At 43.6% G+C, this 14,055-nt stretch overlaps 1 protein-coding gene across 4 annotated transcripts in view; it reads left to right on the plus strand.

Annotated features, from left to right (window-relative positions):
* The window catches only part of dscam (Down syndrome cell adhesion molecule), a 306,034-nt gene that overhangs the window by 74,703 nt on the left and 217,276 nt on the right, over positions 1 to 14,055 (plus strand). For all 4 annotated transcript variants that reach the window (XM_031895759.1, XM_018091117.2, XM_031895760.1 and 1 more), the window contains 1 exon segment: positions 5,760 to 5,906. In XM_031895759.1, coding sequence (XP_031751619.1) covers positions 5,760 to 5,906 — 147 coding nt within the window.

Raw genomic sequence — 14,055 nt, forward strand, 5'->3', positions numbered from 1 at the left:
GGCCTGTCCTACACTCACTCACCCCCGGTCTGGCCTGTCCTACACTCACCCCCGGTCTGGCCTGTCCTACACTCACTCACCCCCGGTCTGGCCTGTCCTACACTCACTCACCTCCCGGTCTGGCCAGTCCTACACTCACTCACCTCCCGGTCTGGCCTGTCCTACACTCACTCACCTCCCGGTCTGGCCAGTCCTACACTCACTCACCTCCCGGTCTGGCCTGTCCTACACTCACTCACCCCCGGTCTGGCCTGTCCTATACTCACTCACCCCCGGTCTGGCCTGTCCTATACTCACTCACCCCCGGTCTGTCCTATACTCACTCACCCCCAGTCTGGCCTGTCCTATACTCACTCACCCCCGGTCTGGCCTGTCCTACACTCACTCACCCCCGGTCTGGCCTGTCCTACACTCACCCACCCCCGGTCTGGCCTGTCCTACACTCACTCACCCCCGGTCTGGCCTGTCCTACACTCACTCACCCCCGGTCTGGCCTGTCCTATACTCACTCACCCCCGGTCTGGCCTGTCCTATACTCACTCACCCCCGGTCTGGTCTGTCCTATACTCACTCACCCCCGGTCTGGCCTGTCCTACACTCACTCACCCCCGGTCTGGCCTGTCCTACACTCACTCACCCCCGGTCTGGCCAGTCCTATACACACTCACCCCCGGTCTGGCCAGTCCTATACTCACTCACCCCCGGTCTGGCCAGTCCTACACTCACTCACCCCCGGTCTGGCCTGTCCTACACTCACTCACCCCCGGTCTGGCCAGTCCTATACACACTCACCCCCGGTCTGGCCTGTCCTACACTCACTCACCCCCGGTCTGGCCTGTCCTACACTCACCCCCGGTCTGGCCTGTCCTACACTCACTCACCCCCGGTCTGGCCTGTCCTACACTCACTCACCTCCCGGTCTGGCCAGTCCTACACTCACTCACCTCCCGGTCTGGCCTGTCCTACACTCACTCACCTCCCGGTCTGGCCAGTCCTACACTCACTCACCTCCCGGTCTGGCCTGTCCTACACTCACTCACCCCCGGTCTGGCCTGTCCTACACTCACTCACCCCCGGTCTGGCCAGTCCTATACACACTCACCCCCGGTCTGGCCAGTCCTATACACACTCACCCCCGGTCTGGCCTGTCCTACACTCACTCACCCCCGGTCTGGCCTGTCCTACACTCACTCACCCCCGGTCTGGCCTGTCCTACACTCACTCACCCCCGGTCTGGCCAGTCCTATACACACTCACCCCCGGTCTGGCCTGTCCTACACTCACTCACCCCCGGTCTGGCCTGTCCTATACACACTCACCCCCGGTCTGGCCAGTCCTACACTCACTCACCCCCGGTCTGGTCTGTCCTACACTCACTCACCCCCGGTCTGGCCTGTCCTACACTCACTCACCCCCGGTCTGGTCTGTCCTACACTCACTCACCTCCCGGTCTGGCCAGTCCTACACTCACTCACCTCCCGGTCTGGCCTGTCCTACACTCACTCACCCCCGGTCTGGGCAGTCCTACACTCACTCACCCCCGGTCTGGTCTGTCCTACACTCACTCACCCCCGGTCTGGCCTGTCCTACACTCACTCACCCCCGGTCTGGTCTGTCCTACACTCACTCACCCCCGGTCTGGCCAGTCCTACACTCACTCACCCCCAGTCTGGCCAGTCCTACACTCACTCACCCCCAGTCTGGCCAGTCCTACACTCACTTTTATCTGATCCATTAAGAATTCTACTACTTCATTATACATTTTACACAGGGACTGAGTTTTACCTCCAACTTGCTTTCTTTCAAGGTTAAAACCCCCAAATTTACCCCCCTTTTATTGGCTCCACTGGGATCACCTGAATGTAGCTTGGAATGATGGGAGCTTCAACATGGAGCTTTGTGAAATGTATATTAAAAGCAGTAGAATTCTGCTAAAATCCTAAAAACATAATACAAATGGCGTCCCTGCAATGGTATTGTGGATATTATAACTTTAAAGATAAGATGAGCCTGGTAACACTTTAATAATCACAAAAGTGCAGTTTAGGAGTGGGCCTGCGGAGTTGATTGGCTCAACATCATTAAATTGGAATTGACATTCAAAATTGTCTCCATTCACTGAAAGGCTATAATGAATTCTAAATAGCTCTTACAGATATTCCCAAATTTCTGGCAAGATGCATGTGTTTAATAGTGATTTTTTATCCTAGACTTTTTCTGTAGTTACAGCTATTTTGGTTATAGTCCAAAAAATAATCATTTTTCCATAGGCTGTAGGTTCATCCATGATCTAGTTACTTATTGGGATATTGCATGTGTATAATGAATTGAACATGACTATTATGTACCTTCTCTGAGGGTCTCATTGTTCCATAAAATAAAATATTTTTTTGAAAATACAGGTTTTTCTGGGAAATATAAACTTTCACATCACCTGGTACATTTCATTCTGTGAAACTAAAATACAAATATAGGCCCTTCTTCAAACTCAAATATAGACAATGTTTACTGCCAAGGTACACTCCAATACATGCATTTTTAACAAGTTATATATTATTTAAGTCATTTTTATTTTGACTACATCACAATATCCATTTAAGATGGAATCCTCAAAGGATTTAAATGTATTACAAACAATGTTTGCTTTAATGCTTGGATATACTGTGGCCCATATTATGCACAAAGGGCTCTCCTGTAATTGTTGTAAGTCACCTATATAGATTAACAGCCTACTGTATATATATATATATATATAGCTATACATATATCTATATATATCCTGCTAAGGGAATGCTAGGTTCAAGAGAGCGAGTTGATCTGCTGAAGGTTGCGTGCCAAGAGCTCTCGCTGTATTTAGCAGCCTATAGATGAAATCGTACGCTTGTTTTCCATTTTTCTGGGGCATAAGGAGGTCAGTGACATGGACATATATTCACGGCAATAATACTCTAGTGCTCTCCCTACAATGTATATCCAACACTGCACTGAATACAATGTTCAGATTTACATCATCCTTTCTGAATGCTTTCCAAAATTGGGAAGGTGTTATATTATTTCCACGTACATAAGAACACCCATTTCCTTTTTAAAATGATTGACATATAAGGGCGAAGACACACAGAGCTACTAAGGAAGGCTACAAATACCCTGCTATAGACAATACTGAGAATTGCCTCTGCTAAAAGACACATAGAGGCAATTCATTAAGAATTCTACTGCTTTATTATACATTTTACACAGGGACTGAGTTTTACCTGCAACTTACGTGCTTTCAAGGTTAAAACCCTCAATTGGCTCCACTGGGATCACCTGCCTGTAGCTGGGAAGGGTGGGAGCTGCAACGTGGAATATAATGTATATTGAAGCAGTAGAATTCTGCTACACGTACATAAGAACACCCATTTTCTTTTTAAAATGATTGACATATAAGAGTGAAGACACACAGAGCTACTTATGACGGCTACGAATCCCCTGCTATAGACAATACTTAAAATTGCCTCTGCTAAAAGACACGTAGAGACAGTTATCAGTAAATGATCAGCATTGTCTGTTTCTGTAGCCACGACAAGTAGCTGCTACTAGTAACTCCGTGTGTCTTCACTCTAGTGAAGTGTTGCCATAATAATTAAAGGTAAGAATTAAATATGTTATGCCTAAGGGCTAACTCATGGAGCAACTTAATAGCAGCTACTTGTCACAGCTACTAAACGCCAGAAAATCCCCTGCCATAGACAATACTGAGAATTGCCTCTGCTAAAAGACACGTAGAGGCATTATCAGTAAATGATCAGCATTGTCTGTTTCTGTATCCATGAGAAGTAGCTGCTACTAGTAGCTCCGTGTGTCTTCTCTCTAGTGAAGTGTTGCCATAATAATAAAGGTAAGAATTAAATATGTTATGCTGAAGGCTGTCCAATTTAGGTGATACAGGAAAGTTTTGACAGTGAAGGCTGATGTTTTCAAAGATGCTCTCCTATCTTCATGGTATATTTGTAACTGCAGGTTACTAAGCAGGTATGGTGGCACAGAAACCAGGAAGTTTGGAATCAGACTGTCACACTTTGTGTGGGAACAAATGAATGGGGCTATGTAATAAAAGGCCCTTAGTTTGCCCAGGGGCAGTAACCCATAGCAACCAATCAGCAGGTAGAATTTACTGGTCACCTGTTTAAAAGAAAACATCTTATTGGAAGGAGTGTATTTGCCTAGGGCAACACCGGACCTTACTACACCCCTACGTTTTGCGCATGACGTCACCAGGGTCGGACTGGGGGGTGCAGGGCCCACCAGGGCTCTCGCCCCAGGGGCCCTGCAGGTGCCCCAGCCGCGTCCCCTAACCCCCCCCAGTGGCCCCCCTAACCCCCCCTTGCAGGGCCCCTGCCTGACGCCCGCTGTGAGCACGTATAAATTGAACGCGTCAGGGGAGGAACAGTCAGTAGGGGGTGCGCCGGCAAAGGTCGGACTGGGCCGCTGAGGCCCACTGGGATTTTTTCCGGCGGCCCAGTCCGACCCTGGACGTCACTTCTCCCAAAGCCCATGACCCCCTTACCCCCCTCACCTGCCAGCTCCGTTGCCTGATTATTTCCTAGGGAAATCCACAGTAGAGGCTGGGGGCATTTATTTTTAATTAAGAAAAAAAAATATATATATATGCACCTGAGGGCCGCCCCCCCCCAAAACATCAGGTGACTTATTATAAATACGCCCTTGCTTATTGGTTGCTATGGGTTACTGCTACTGGGCAAACTTAGTGCCTTTTATTACATATGGGGGTTAAAGCCTTGGTGTTTGGGCAGTTTGTTGAGCCAAACAGGAAGCTACTGGAAATCAGGTGTATCTCACATAGAGGTTCTAATAGTTTGTTCATCCATGTGATGCCAACCCCTGGCCCGTGAAGATGCTTAATAGGTGATACCCATGTTGTGCAGCTTGCATTGGTACCTTCAGAGTGAGAGAGAATCCTACCATGAACCGTGGGTTTTGTGTTCCCTCTGCCCAGTAGAAGAATGGTTTACCAAAAAATTGAAGAACATGAAAAGTTAAATGAGAAATCTCTTACTGTAGAGCAGGGCCATGTAGTTAGTGGCCCGTGGGCCAAATATGGCACCCCAGGGGAATGTTATCAACCCCCAGCCTGGCCAACAATTACGCTCTGTTTTGCACAATATCTCTTTTTTTAAAATAATTAAGTAATAAATTAATAAATTAAGTTATCTACAGAGTTCCCCTAGGGAAAGTTTCTGCAGATCCGAAATTGGTTTTCTGTGTCCCTAATACAAAATTGACATCTTATTTTAGGACACAAGAGTGCCCTGCTAACTCTTAAAGAAAAACTGCACCCCCAGAATGAATACGTAACCAACAGACAGTTTATATTATGTTCAGTGACCTATTAAAGAATCTCCCCAAACTGGAAAATATATATCAGTAAATATTGTCCTTTTACATCCTTTCCCTTGAGCCGCCATTTAGTGATGGGCTGTGTGCTCCCTCAGAGATCAGCTGACAGGAAGTGATGCAGCTTTAACTGTAACAGGAAGTAGTGTGGGAGCAAAATACAGAACTCTGCCCATTCATTGGCTGATGGGGCCTAGCATGTATGTGTGCCTTGGCTTGTTTGTGTGCACTGTGAATCCTATGATCCCAGGGGGCGGCCCTTAGTACTTTCTATTTAGGATTACCCAATAGCAGATTTACAAATGTTAGTAACTCATGCTAGTGTATTTCTTTTCTCATGATTATGTTTGCTTCCATTTTAGTTCTACGGGAGCCCTACACGGTCCGTGTGGATGATCAGAAAGCCATGAGAGGCAATGCAGTAGTTTTCAAGTGCATTATCCCCTCCTCTGTGGAGGCGTACGTCACTGTTGTCTCATGGGAGAAAGACACAGTCTCACTTGTCTCAGGTAGGAGTGCTCTGGTTTTATTTCTATGTAAATGTCAAAATAACCATCAGAGGTTCTAGTGCAAAATAAAAAACTACTCTGGTTAGGGTTGCCACCTGTCTGGTTTTGACCTAGAAAACCCGGTTTTAAGAAGGGCTGTCCGGGTTAAAACCTCCTGCCAGGTTTGCCAAATTAGGAAAACTGGACAGGACTCACTGAGATTGATGTGACCCGCCCCCGTGGCATTACGGCCCACCTCTTTCCCGCCCCCATGACATCACCATCAGCCCCCTGCCTGGCAAAAAGAGCCGGTAGAGGTGCCGACATGGGTCCCTTAGAGTGATTTGGCAGCTATTCGGCCCATATGGGCACTACCGACGGGCCTGCCCGACCGATATCTGGCCTGAAATCGGTCACATCTCGATCGGCCAGGTTAGAAAATCTAGTCGGATCGGGGACTGCATCGGCTCGTTGATGCGGTCCCCGGACTGACTTTTCCTATGCCCGTCGTTATAATTGGATCGTTTGGCCCCAGGGCCAAACGATCGAATTATCCTGGATTCTCCCGATATCGCACACCCATAGGTGGGGATATCGGGAGAAGATCCGCCAAGCCAAGCGAGCGGATCGGCCCGGGTATGGGGACCTTATCTCTGGTATCAATTTCTGTTTTGTAGCTTCTGTATTCCTGTTACTAGGTGTTAGCTGCTTTACAGGTATGGGATCCGTTTTCCAGAAACCAGTTATCCAGAAAGCTCCAAATTGCGGGAAGGTCATCTCCCATAGACTCCATTATAAGCAAATAATTCTAATTTTTAAAAATGATTCCCTTTTCTCTGTAATAATAAAACAGGAGCTTATACTTGATGGGAAATAAGCTATAATGAATCCTTATTTGAGGCAAAGCAATCCTATTGGGTTTATTTAATGTTTAAATTATGTTTCAGTAGATTTAAGGTAAGGTGATCCAAATTACAGAAAGATCCCTTATCCGAAAAACTCCAGGTCCCTAGCATTCTGGATAACAGGTCCAGTACCTGTACAGAGATTCATCAGGCAATAGTCACTAGCCAACTAAACTCTTCTCTGATGCGTTTTTATTTTAAAATCACTTGGAAATGTGAATGTAAAACTCAGCTTTAGTAAATATAAAGAACAATAACTGCTGCTAAATATTAACAGTAGCCTCTGATTCCCAGAAGAGTCGTTTTTCTGTTCCTTTAAAGCAGATATTCAGATATTCAGTTCGTGGTCTGTGCTGAATGGGATTTTCTCACTGCCATTTTTTTCCTTATATCATAATTTTGTGACTATACGATGGAAAATGTGAAAAGAAAATTGCATGTTATTGTATTATTGTGGCTCTAAGTGTGATCGGAGAATTACCATGCTCTGTTAAAAGCTTTATGAATGAGTCCAGTTGCTTAGGAACAAGGTCTCTGCCATCGTAACTCATAATGGGAACTAAATGAAAGTCATTGATTTGGCTCCTGGAATGAAATGGTCAGCTGTGTTACTGCCGTCTGATGAGAGGGATGCTGGGACTGGAGGCGGAATAGTGGGAATGGCCAATGTGTAGCCACCTAGGTGTTTTTTTAACAATAGTACCCAGAAATCTTACATGTATTCTGTCATTATTTTTATGGGGTACTTTTTATTTCTAAATGACACTGTTACACAGCAAATAATTCCCTCTGCCATTTAACCTTTTATTCTTGAACCAACAAATGTATTTGTAGCTGTAATATTGGTGTGTAGGCGCCATCTCAGTGCATTGTGCCTGAGTCTGAGCTTTCAGCCAGCGCTACCCATTAGAACTGCTTTCAGCTAACCTATTGTTTCTCCTACTCCCATGTAACTGGAGGAGTCCCAAGCCGGACTTGGATTTCTTACTATTGAGTGCTATTCTGATACCTACTGGGAGCTGCTATCTTGCTCCCTTCCCATTGTTCTGCTGATCGGCTGCTGGGGGTGAGGGGGGGATATCACTCCAACTTGCAGCGCAGCAGTAAAGTGTGCCTGAGTCTGAGCTTTCAGCCAGCGCTACACATTAGAACTGCTTTCAGCTAACCTATTGTTTCTCCTACTCCCATGTAACTGGAGGAGTCTCAAGTCGGACTTGGATTTCTTACTATTGAGTGCTATTCTGATACCTACTGGGAGCTGCTATCTTGCTCCCTTCCCATTGTTCTGCTGATCGGCTGCTGGGGGGGAGGGGGGGGGATATCACTCCAACTTGCAGCGCAGCAGTAAAGTGTGAGTGAAGTTTATCAGAGCACAGGTCACATGACTGTGGCACCCTGGGAAATGAAGAATATGGCTAGCCCCATGGGAAAAACAGATTACAATGCAGGATTCTGCTGGAGAAGCTCTATTAACTGATGGGTTTTGAAGAAAACATGTTTTCCCATGACAGTATTGCTTCAATAATATCTGGGGTATCCAAAGAGATTTTGTTTTCAAATCCTGAATGTGAGTGTGTTTGTTTATATCATATCAAAATGTATTTGCCTGATGATTTGCAGTTGGATTACTATTTACCTAAACCTCTGCTCGTTTGTTTTCTGAGACCCATGGTTTGACTACTTTGGATGAAGCTCTCCTAACACCGTGTGTAATACACATATTTATATGGATCTAATGAGCAGGTCTGAAACCAGAGGAGATTGGCTTCAGCGTTTCAATATTTTTTTTTTACAAATGATAAACATGTTTAAAAGTTCATACCCTGCATCACTTAATGATTATTCAAAAAGCACTTATAACTAGGGTATGGCTTATAGCTGTCAATTCCCACAATCTTGATGGGAGTTACCCAATGTGGCTGCCCCCCGCCTCTTGTCCCCCATTTATTTGCAGATGAATATACAGTTATAGGACCCATTATCCAGAATGCTCGGGACCAAGGGTATCCCGGATAAGGGGTCTTTCCGTAATTTGGATCTTCATACCCTAAGTCTGCTAAAAAATCAATAAAACATTAATTAACCCCAATAGGATTGTTTTGCATCCAATAAGGATTATTTATATCTTAGTTGGGATCAATTACAAGGTACAGTTTTATTACTACAGAGAAAAGGGAATCATTTAACCATTAAATAAACCCAATAGGGCTGTTCTGCCCCCAATAAGGGGTAATTATATCTTAGTTGGGATCAAGTACAGGTACTGTTTTATTATTACAGAGAAAAGGGAATCATTTAACCATTAAATAAACCCAATAGGGCTGTTCTGCCCCAATAAGGGGTAATTATATCTTAGTTGGGATCAAGTACAGGTACTGTTTTATTATTACAGAGAAAAGGGAATCATTTAACCATGAAATAAACCCAATAGGGCTGTTCTGCCCCCAATAAGGGGTAATTATATCTTAGTTGGGATCAAGTACAGGTACTGTTTTATTATTACAGAGAAAAGGGAATCATTTAACCATGAAATAAACCCAATAGGGCTGTTCTGCCCCAATAAGGGGTAATTATATCTTAGTTGGGATCAAGTACAGGTACAGTTTTATTACTACAGAGAAAAAGGAAATCAGTTTTAAAATTCTGAATTATTTGACTAAAATGGAGTCTATGGGAGAATGGCTTTCCGTAATTCGGAGCTTTCTGGATAACAGGTTTCCGGATATGGGGTCCGATACCTGTATATGTATAGAAATTATAAAACTTTGGAAAGTGAAAACTAAGGGCTCTAGTCCACTTTTTTCTACATACAAGCCCATTTGCCAGTAATTCATGAGTTAATAGAACCCATTCTGTCCTATAATGACAGGTCCCATTGCACTCAGCTGAGTACAGGTAAGACACAACAAGCAGTGTCCCATCAGTGGGGGCCATTTATTAACACTAGGCAAATTTGCCCATTGGCAGTAACCCATGGCAACAAATCAAATAGTTGTATTCATTGTTCTACCTGCAGCTGTCTGAAAAAAGCCAATCATTGATTGGTTGCTATGGGTTTTTGCTCACAGGCAAATTTGCCCAATGTTGATAAATGTGTGTCTAAGGGGCTGATTTACTAATCCACGAATCCGAATCCCGAATGGGAAAAAATTGGATTGGAAACGAACATTTTGCTACTTTTTTGTATGTTTTGCGATTTTTTTGTCACCGTCGCGACTTTTTTGTAGCCGTTACGACTTGCGTGAATTGTCGCGACTTTTTCATAGCCATTATGACTTTCGTGAATTGTCGCAACTTTTTCATAGCCATTATGACTTTCGTGAATTGTCGCGACTTTTGCATAGCCATTATGACTTTCATGAATTGTCGCGACTTTTTCATTGCCATTATGACTTTCCCAAATTGTCGCGACTTTTTCGGCTTGAAAATTCGCGAAAAAGTCGCAAAATACCGATCATTACGAAAAAAACGCATTCGGACGCTTTTCGGATGTTCGTGGATTAGTAAATGTGCCCCTTAGTGTTGCGCAGTGGATGCTGTCATTATGGGGGAGCCATGGAATTGCACAGAGAAACACCTGTGTGTAAGAACCTTACCTGCTGAGTATAGAGCATTTAATGCCATTAAATCACTGTGCGTCTGGAATAATGTTGCTGTATGTATAGCATCAACAAACAGTTCTGATAGGCCGAGTTTTGTCATTCATCCACTGCTACAAGTCTGAGCCAATCAGAATAGGGCAAGGGTTGATGACATATATCGAGTTGCAGTTGACCGTTAGAAATGGTTGGCTGCCATGTGTTCTTTTATGAGCATTTCTGACCTTCTGTAGATCCAGGGACCCCCAGACCAGACATTAAAGTCATCATTAAAGTCATCACTAGGTTATTTTGCATGCCAGCAATTACATAGGAAGGGAATGTAGAACACAAATAGATATTAAGCAAGTTCATTTAAGATTCTGTCTAGCTGAACACTAATGCATATTGGCCCACTGCAAGCAGAAAGCCTCATAAGCATTTATTTATATTGGGATGGTTTAACAAAGATATTATTGTGCTATTCCTTAGAGAGATCATCTTCCCTTTCTGTTTCTATACACCAATATGAACCAATTAAGGTTCCAGATTAGTGGATCAGGTACACAAGCATTGTACAAAAGTCAATCCAGAGCCGTGTCCAGAAATGTAGTTAAACTGAAAGCCATGTTTCAATATTCACTATTCACAAGCTGTCAGCATTGGCAGCATCATTATTGCAATTGTGTAGCACCCCTAGTGGCTGTGGGTCCTACTGTAGCATATTAAAGACATGGGTATGGGATCCTTTATACAGAATGCCTGGGATAACTGGTCTTTTAAGTGACACTGACACTAACACTTATTTCCCTGTCTTTTAATATCTATTAAAGGTTGCTGGTGAATATTTTTATAAAATGAAAGAAAATGCTTTGCCATCAGTCTCTTAAAACCTATTTAATATGTACAGGTATGGGACCTGCTATCCAGAATGCTCAGGACCTGGAATTTTTCAGATAAGGGATCTTTCCGTAATTTGGATCTCCATAACTTATTTATATATTGAATAAACCCAATAGGGCTGTTCTGCCCCAATAAGGGGTAATTATATCTTAGTTGGGATCAAGTACAGGTACTGTTTTATTATTACAGAGAAAAGGGAATCATTTAACCATTAAATAAACCCAATAGGGCTGTTCTGCCCCCAATAAGGATTAATTATATCTTAGTTGGGATCAAGTACAGGTACTGTTTTATTATTACAGAGAAAAGGGAATCATTTAACCATTAAATAAACCCAATAGGGCTGTTCTGCCCCCAATAAGGGGTAATTATATCTTAGTTGGGATCAAGTACAGGTACTGTTTTATTATTACAGAGAAAAGGGAATCATTTAACCATTAAATAAACCCAATAGGGCTGTTCTGCCCCCAATAAGGGGTAATTATATCTTAGTTGGGATCAAGTACAGGTACTGTTTTATTATTACAGAGAAAAGGGAATCATTTAACCATTAAATAAACCCAATAGGGCTGTTCTGCCCCCAATAAGGGGTAATTATATCTTAGTTGGGATCAAGTACAGGTACTGTTTTATTATTACAGAGAAAAGGGAATCATTTTTAAAAATTAGAATTATTTGCTTATAATGGAGTTTATGGAATATGGCCTTTCTGTAATTCTGAACTTTGTGGATAATGGGTTTCCGGATAAGGGATCCCATACCTGTAACAGGATTTACAGTGGTACTAGCTATGGTGTAGGTGTGGGAGCCCCTGAGGTACATATTTGCCTACCCCAGTTGTTTGGGAAGGGCATTCTGTGCTGCATTCCCCCCAGGAGTTATTGCTGCAGATTTCACAGAATGCCGGAATGCCCTCCCTATGATGGACTGTACTCATAAGCTGGAAAAAAAGCCCAATCCCCCAATGAGCACTTTGCGCCGTACATATGCATAAGCCATTTATTATGTATCGGTCGGCAGTGCAGTAAAACTTATTTGCTAATGAATCTGATGGCCGCTGCTTAAACACTGCACCACTAAGCCGTCACAGAAGCCGCATAGTCTGACATATAGCGCCGTGCCTTCATGGGAGAGTGGGATCCACGCAGGCCCCTCAGCCACATTGAGCGAGGAGGGGGAAAAAAAAAAGAAATCAATAAATCTTTGAATTAATCATGCCGCTGCCAAGGAGAATTATGGGTGCTTGAAATGAAACGGCTGGTATGTGTCCATAGTAACCATTTTGTGGTCATTATGAGTATAGGCTTAAGGTGTAGACTTTTTTTTTTTTTTTTTTTCTTGATTTTAGCCCGGTCAGCAAACCATGGATACGTTTTGCAGTCTGCCAATAGATTTTTATTGTCTATAAATTAATTGCTCCATTGCTGGCGAGATTCATCTCTGTTATTAATGCAGCCGGGCCTCTGGGAAGGTATTTGCTACAGAGCAAGTATTAAGGGTTACGGCTGCTAGCGAGTTACAGCATTCCCTGACAACCAGAAGTTGGGAGTTGCAGTCTAACAACAGTTTCAGGTTGAACGTCTCTGGTGTATATGCCGAAAATACATTTGCAGCACTGCAGTAATGCGCTTCTGTCTGTATTCCCCTGCCCTTCTGTTGTTGATGCTTAAAGAGGCGGTTCCCTATACATTAACTTTTAGTATGTTATGGAGTGTACTATTCATAGCAACTATTGAATTGGTCTTCATTATTTACTTTCTATAGTTTTTTTATTTGCCTTTTTTTTTCTGCCTCTTCACAGGTTTCAAATAGGGGGTCACTGACCCCGGCAACCAAAAAACAATTGCTCTGTGAAGCTACAGTTTTAATGTTATTGTTCATTTTTATAGCTTGTCTTCCTTTTTAGACCCTCTCCTATTTATATTCCCGCCTCTCATTCACACCACTGCCTGGTTACTTGGGTAATTTAGACCCTAGCAACCAGGCAGCTGATGAAATGAGCTGCTGAACAAAATGCTAAATAACTGAAAAACCACAAAAAAAAACTTTAAACATATCTGTATTCCCCACACCCTCCATCCTCCACCTAAGTGTCCAATCTATGTAGTCCTAGGGGGTGGGGGGGGGCTGCCTGGTTTGGGAGGCAGAGGTAGCTCTGGGGTGGGGCCCCAGAAATATTTTTGCAAGGAGTCCCAGGAAATGGAAATTACACCAATGCTTCCCATAGTTTTTGATGCACAATGTGTGAGATTGGAAGAAATGAATGTTTAGTGCAGCATTACCCTTTCACAGAGTGCAGAATAGGGCAATATGTGGTGCAGCATTGTATAGACGGAGACACCCCCAGACCTGCGGCCATTCTTGTTCCTTCCCAGTTATAATTGAGCCCTAATGTCTCCCAACAGCACAAACTTAGCTCTTTAGCTTCAATATTTTGTGCAATTAGTATAAACCCGAGGTGTCTGCATAACAGCTATGAAGTGTGAGCTCCAGTGCCCGTAACCAGCAAGTGTGAAAGAAGTTTGACATATCTGAATTCAACTAATGTTTTGTAGCAGCTCAGTATCTTATGTTCACACAGTCGTTTGCTCTGCTGGTCCTAATTAAATTCTAATTTGTGTTGTTGTATTGTAAAAAGAAACCTAACACTTTCTGTGCTTTTTTTCCCACCAGTTTTTGTTTAATCACTCACTAAGCACTTTCTTATAATCAGCTTTAATCAGTAAATGACCTGAATGTGTCATAATCCTCTACTTTGCCTTTAATACTTAACACCAGTGGATG

Source organism: Xenopus tropicalis, chromosome 2 (assembly GCF_000004195.4).
Source record: "Xenopus tropicalis strain Nigerian chromosome 2, UCB_Xtro_10.0, whole genome shotgun sequence".
Classification (NCBI taxonomy): domain Eukaryota; kingdom Metazoa; phylum Chordata; class Amphibia; order Anura; family Pipidae; genus Xenopus; species Xenopus tropicalis.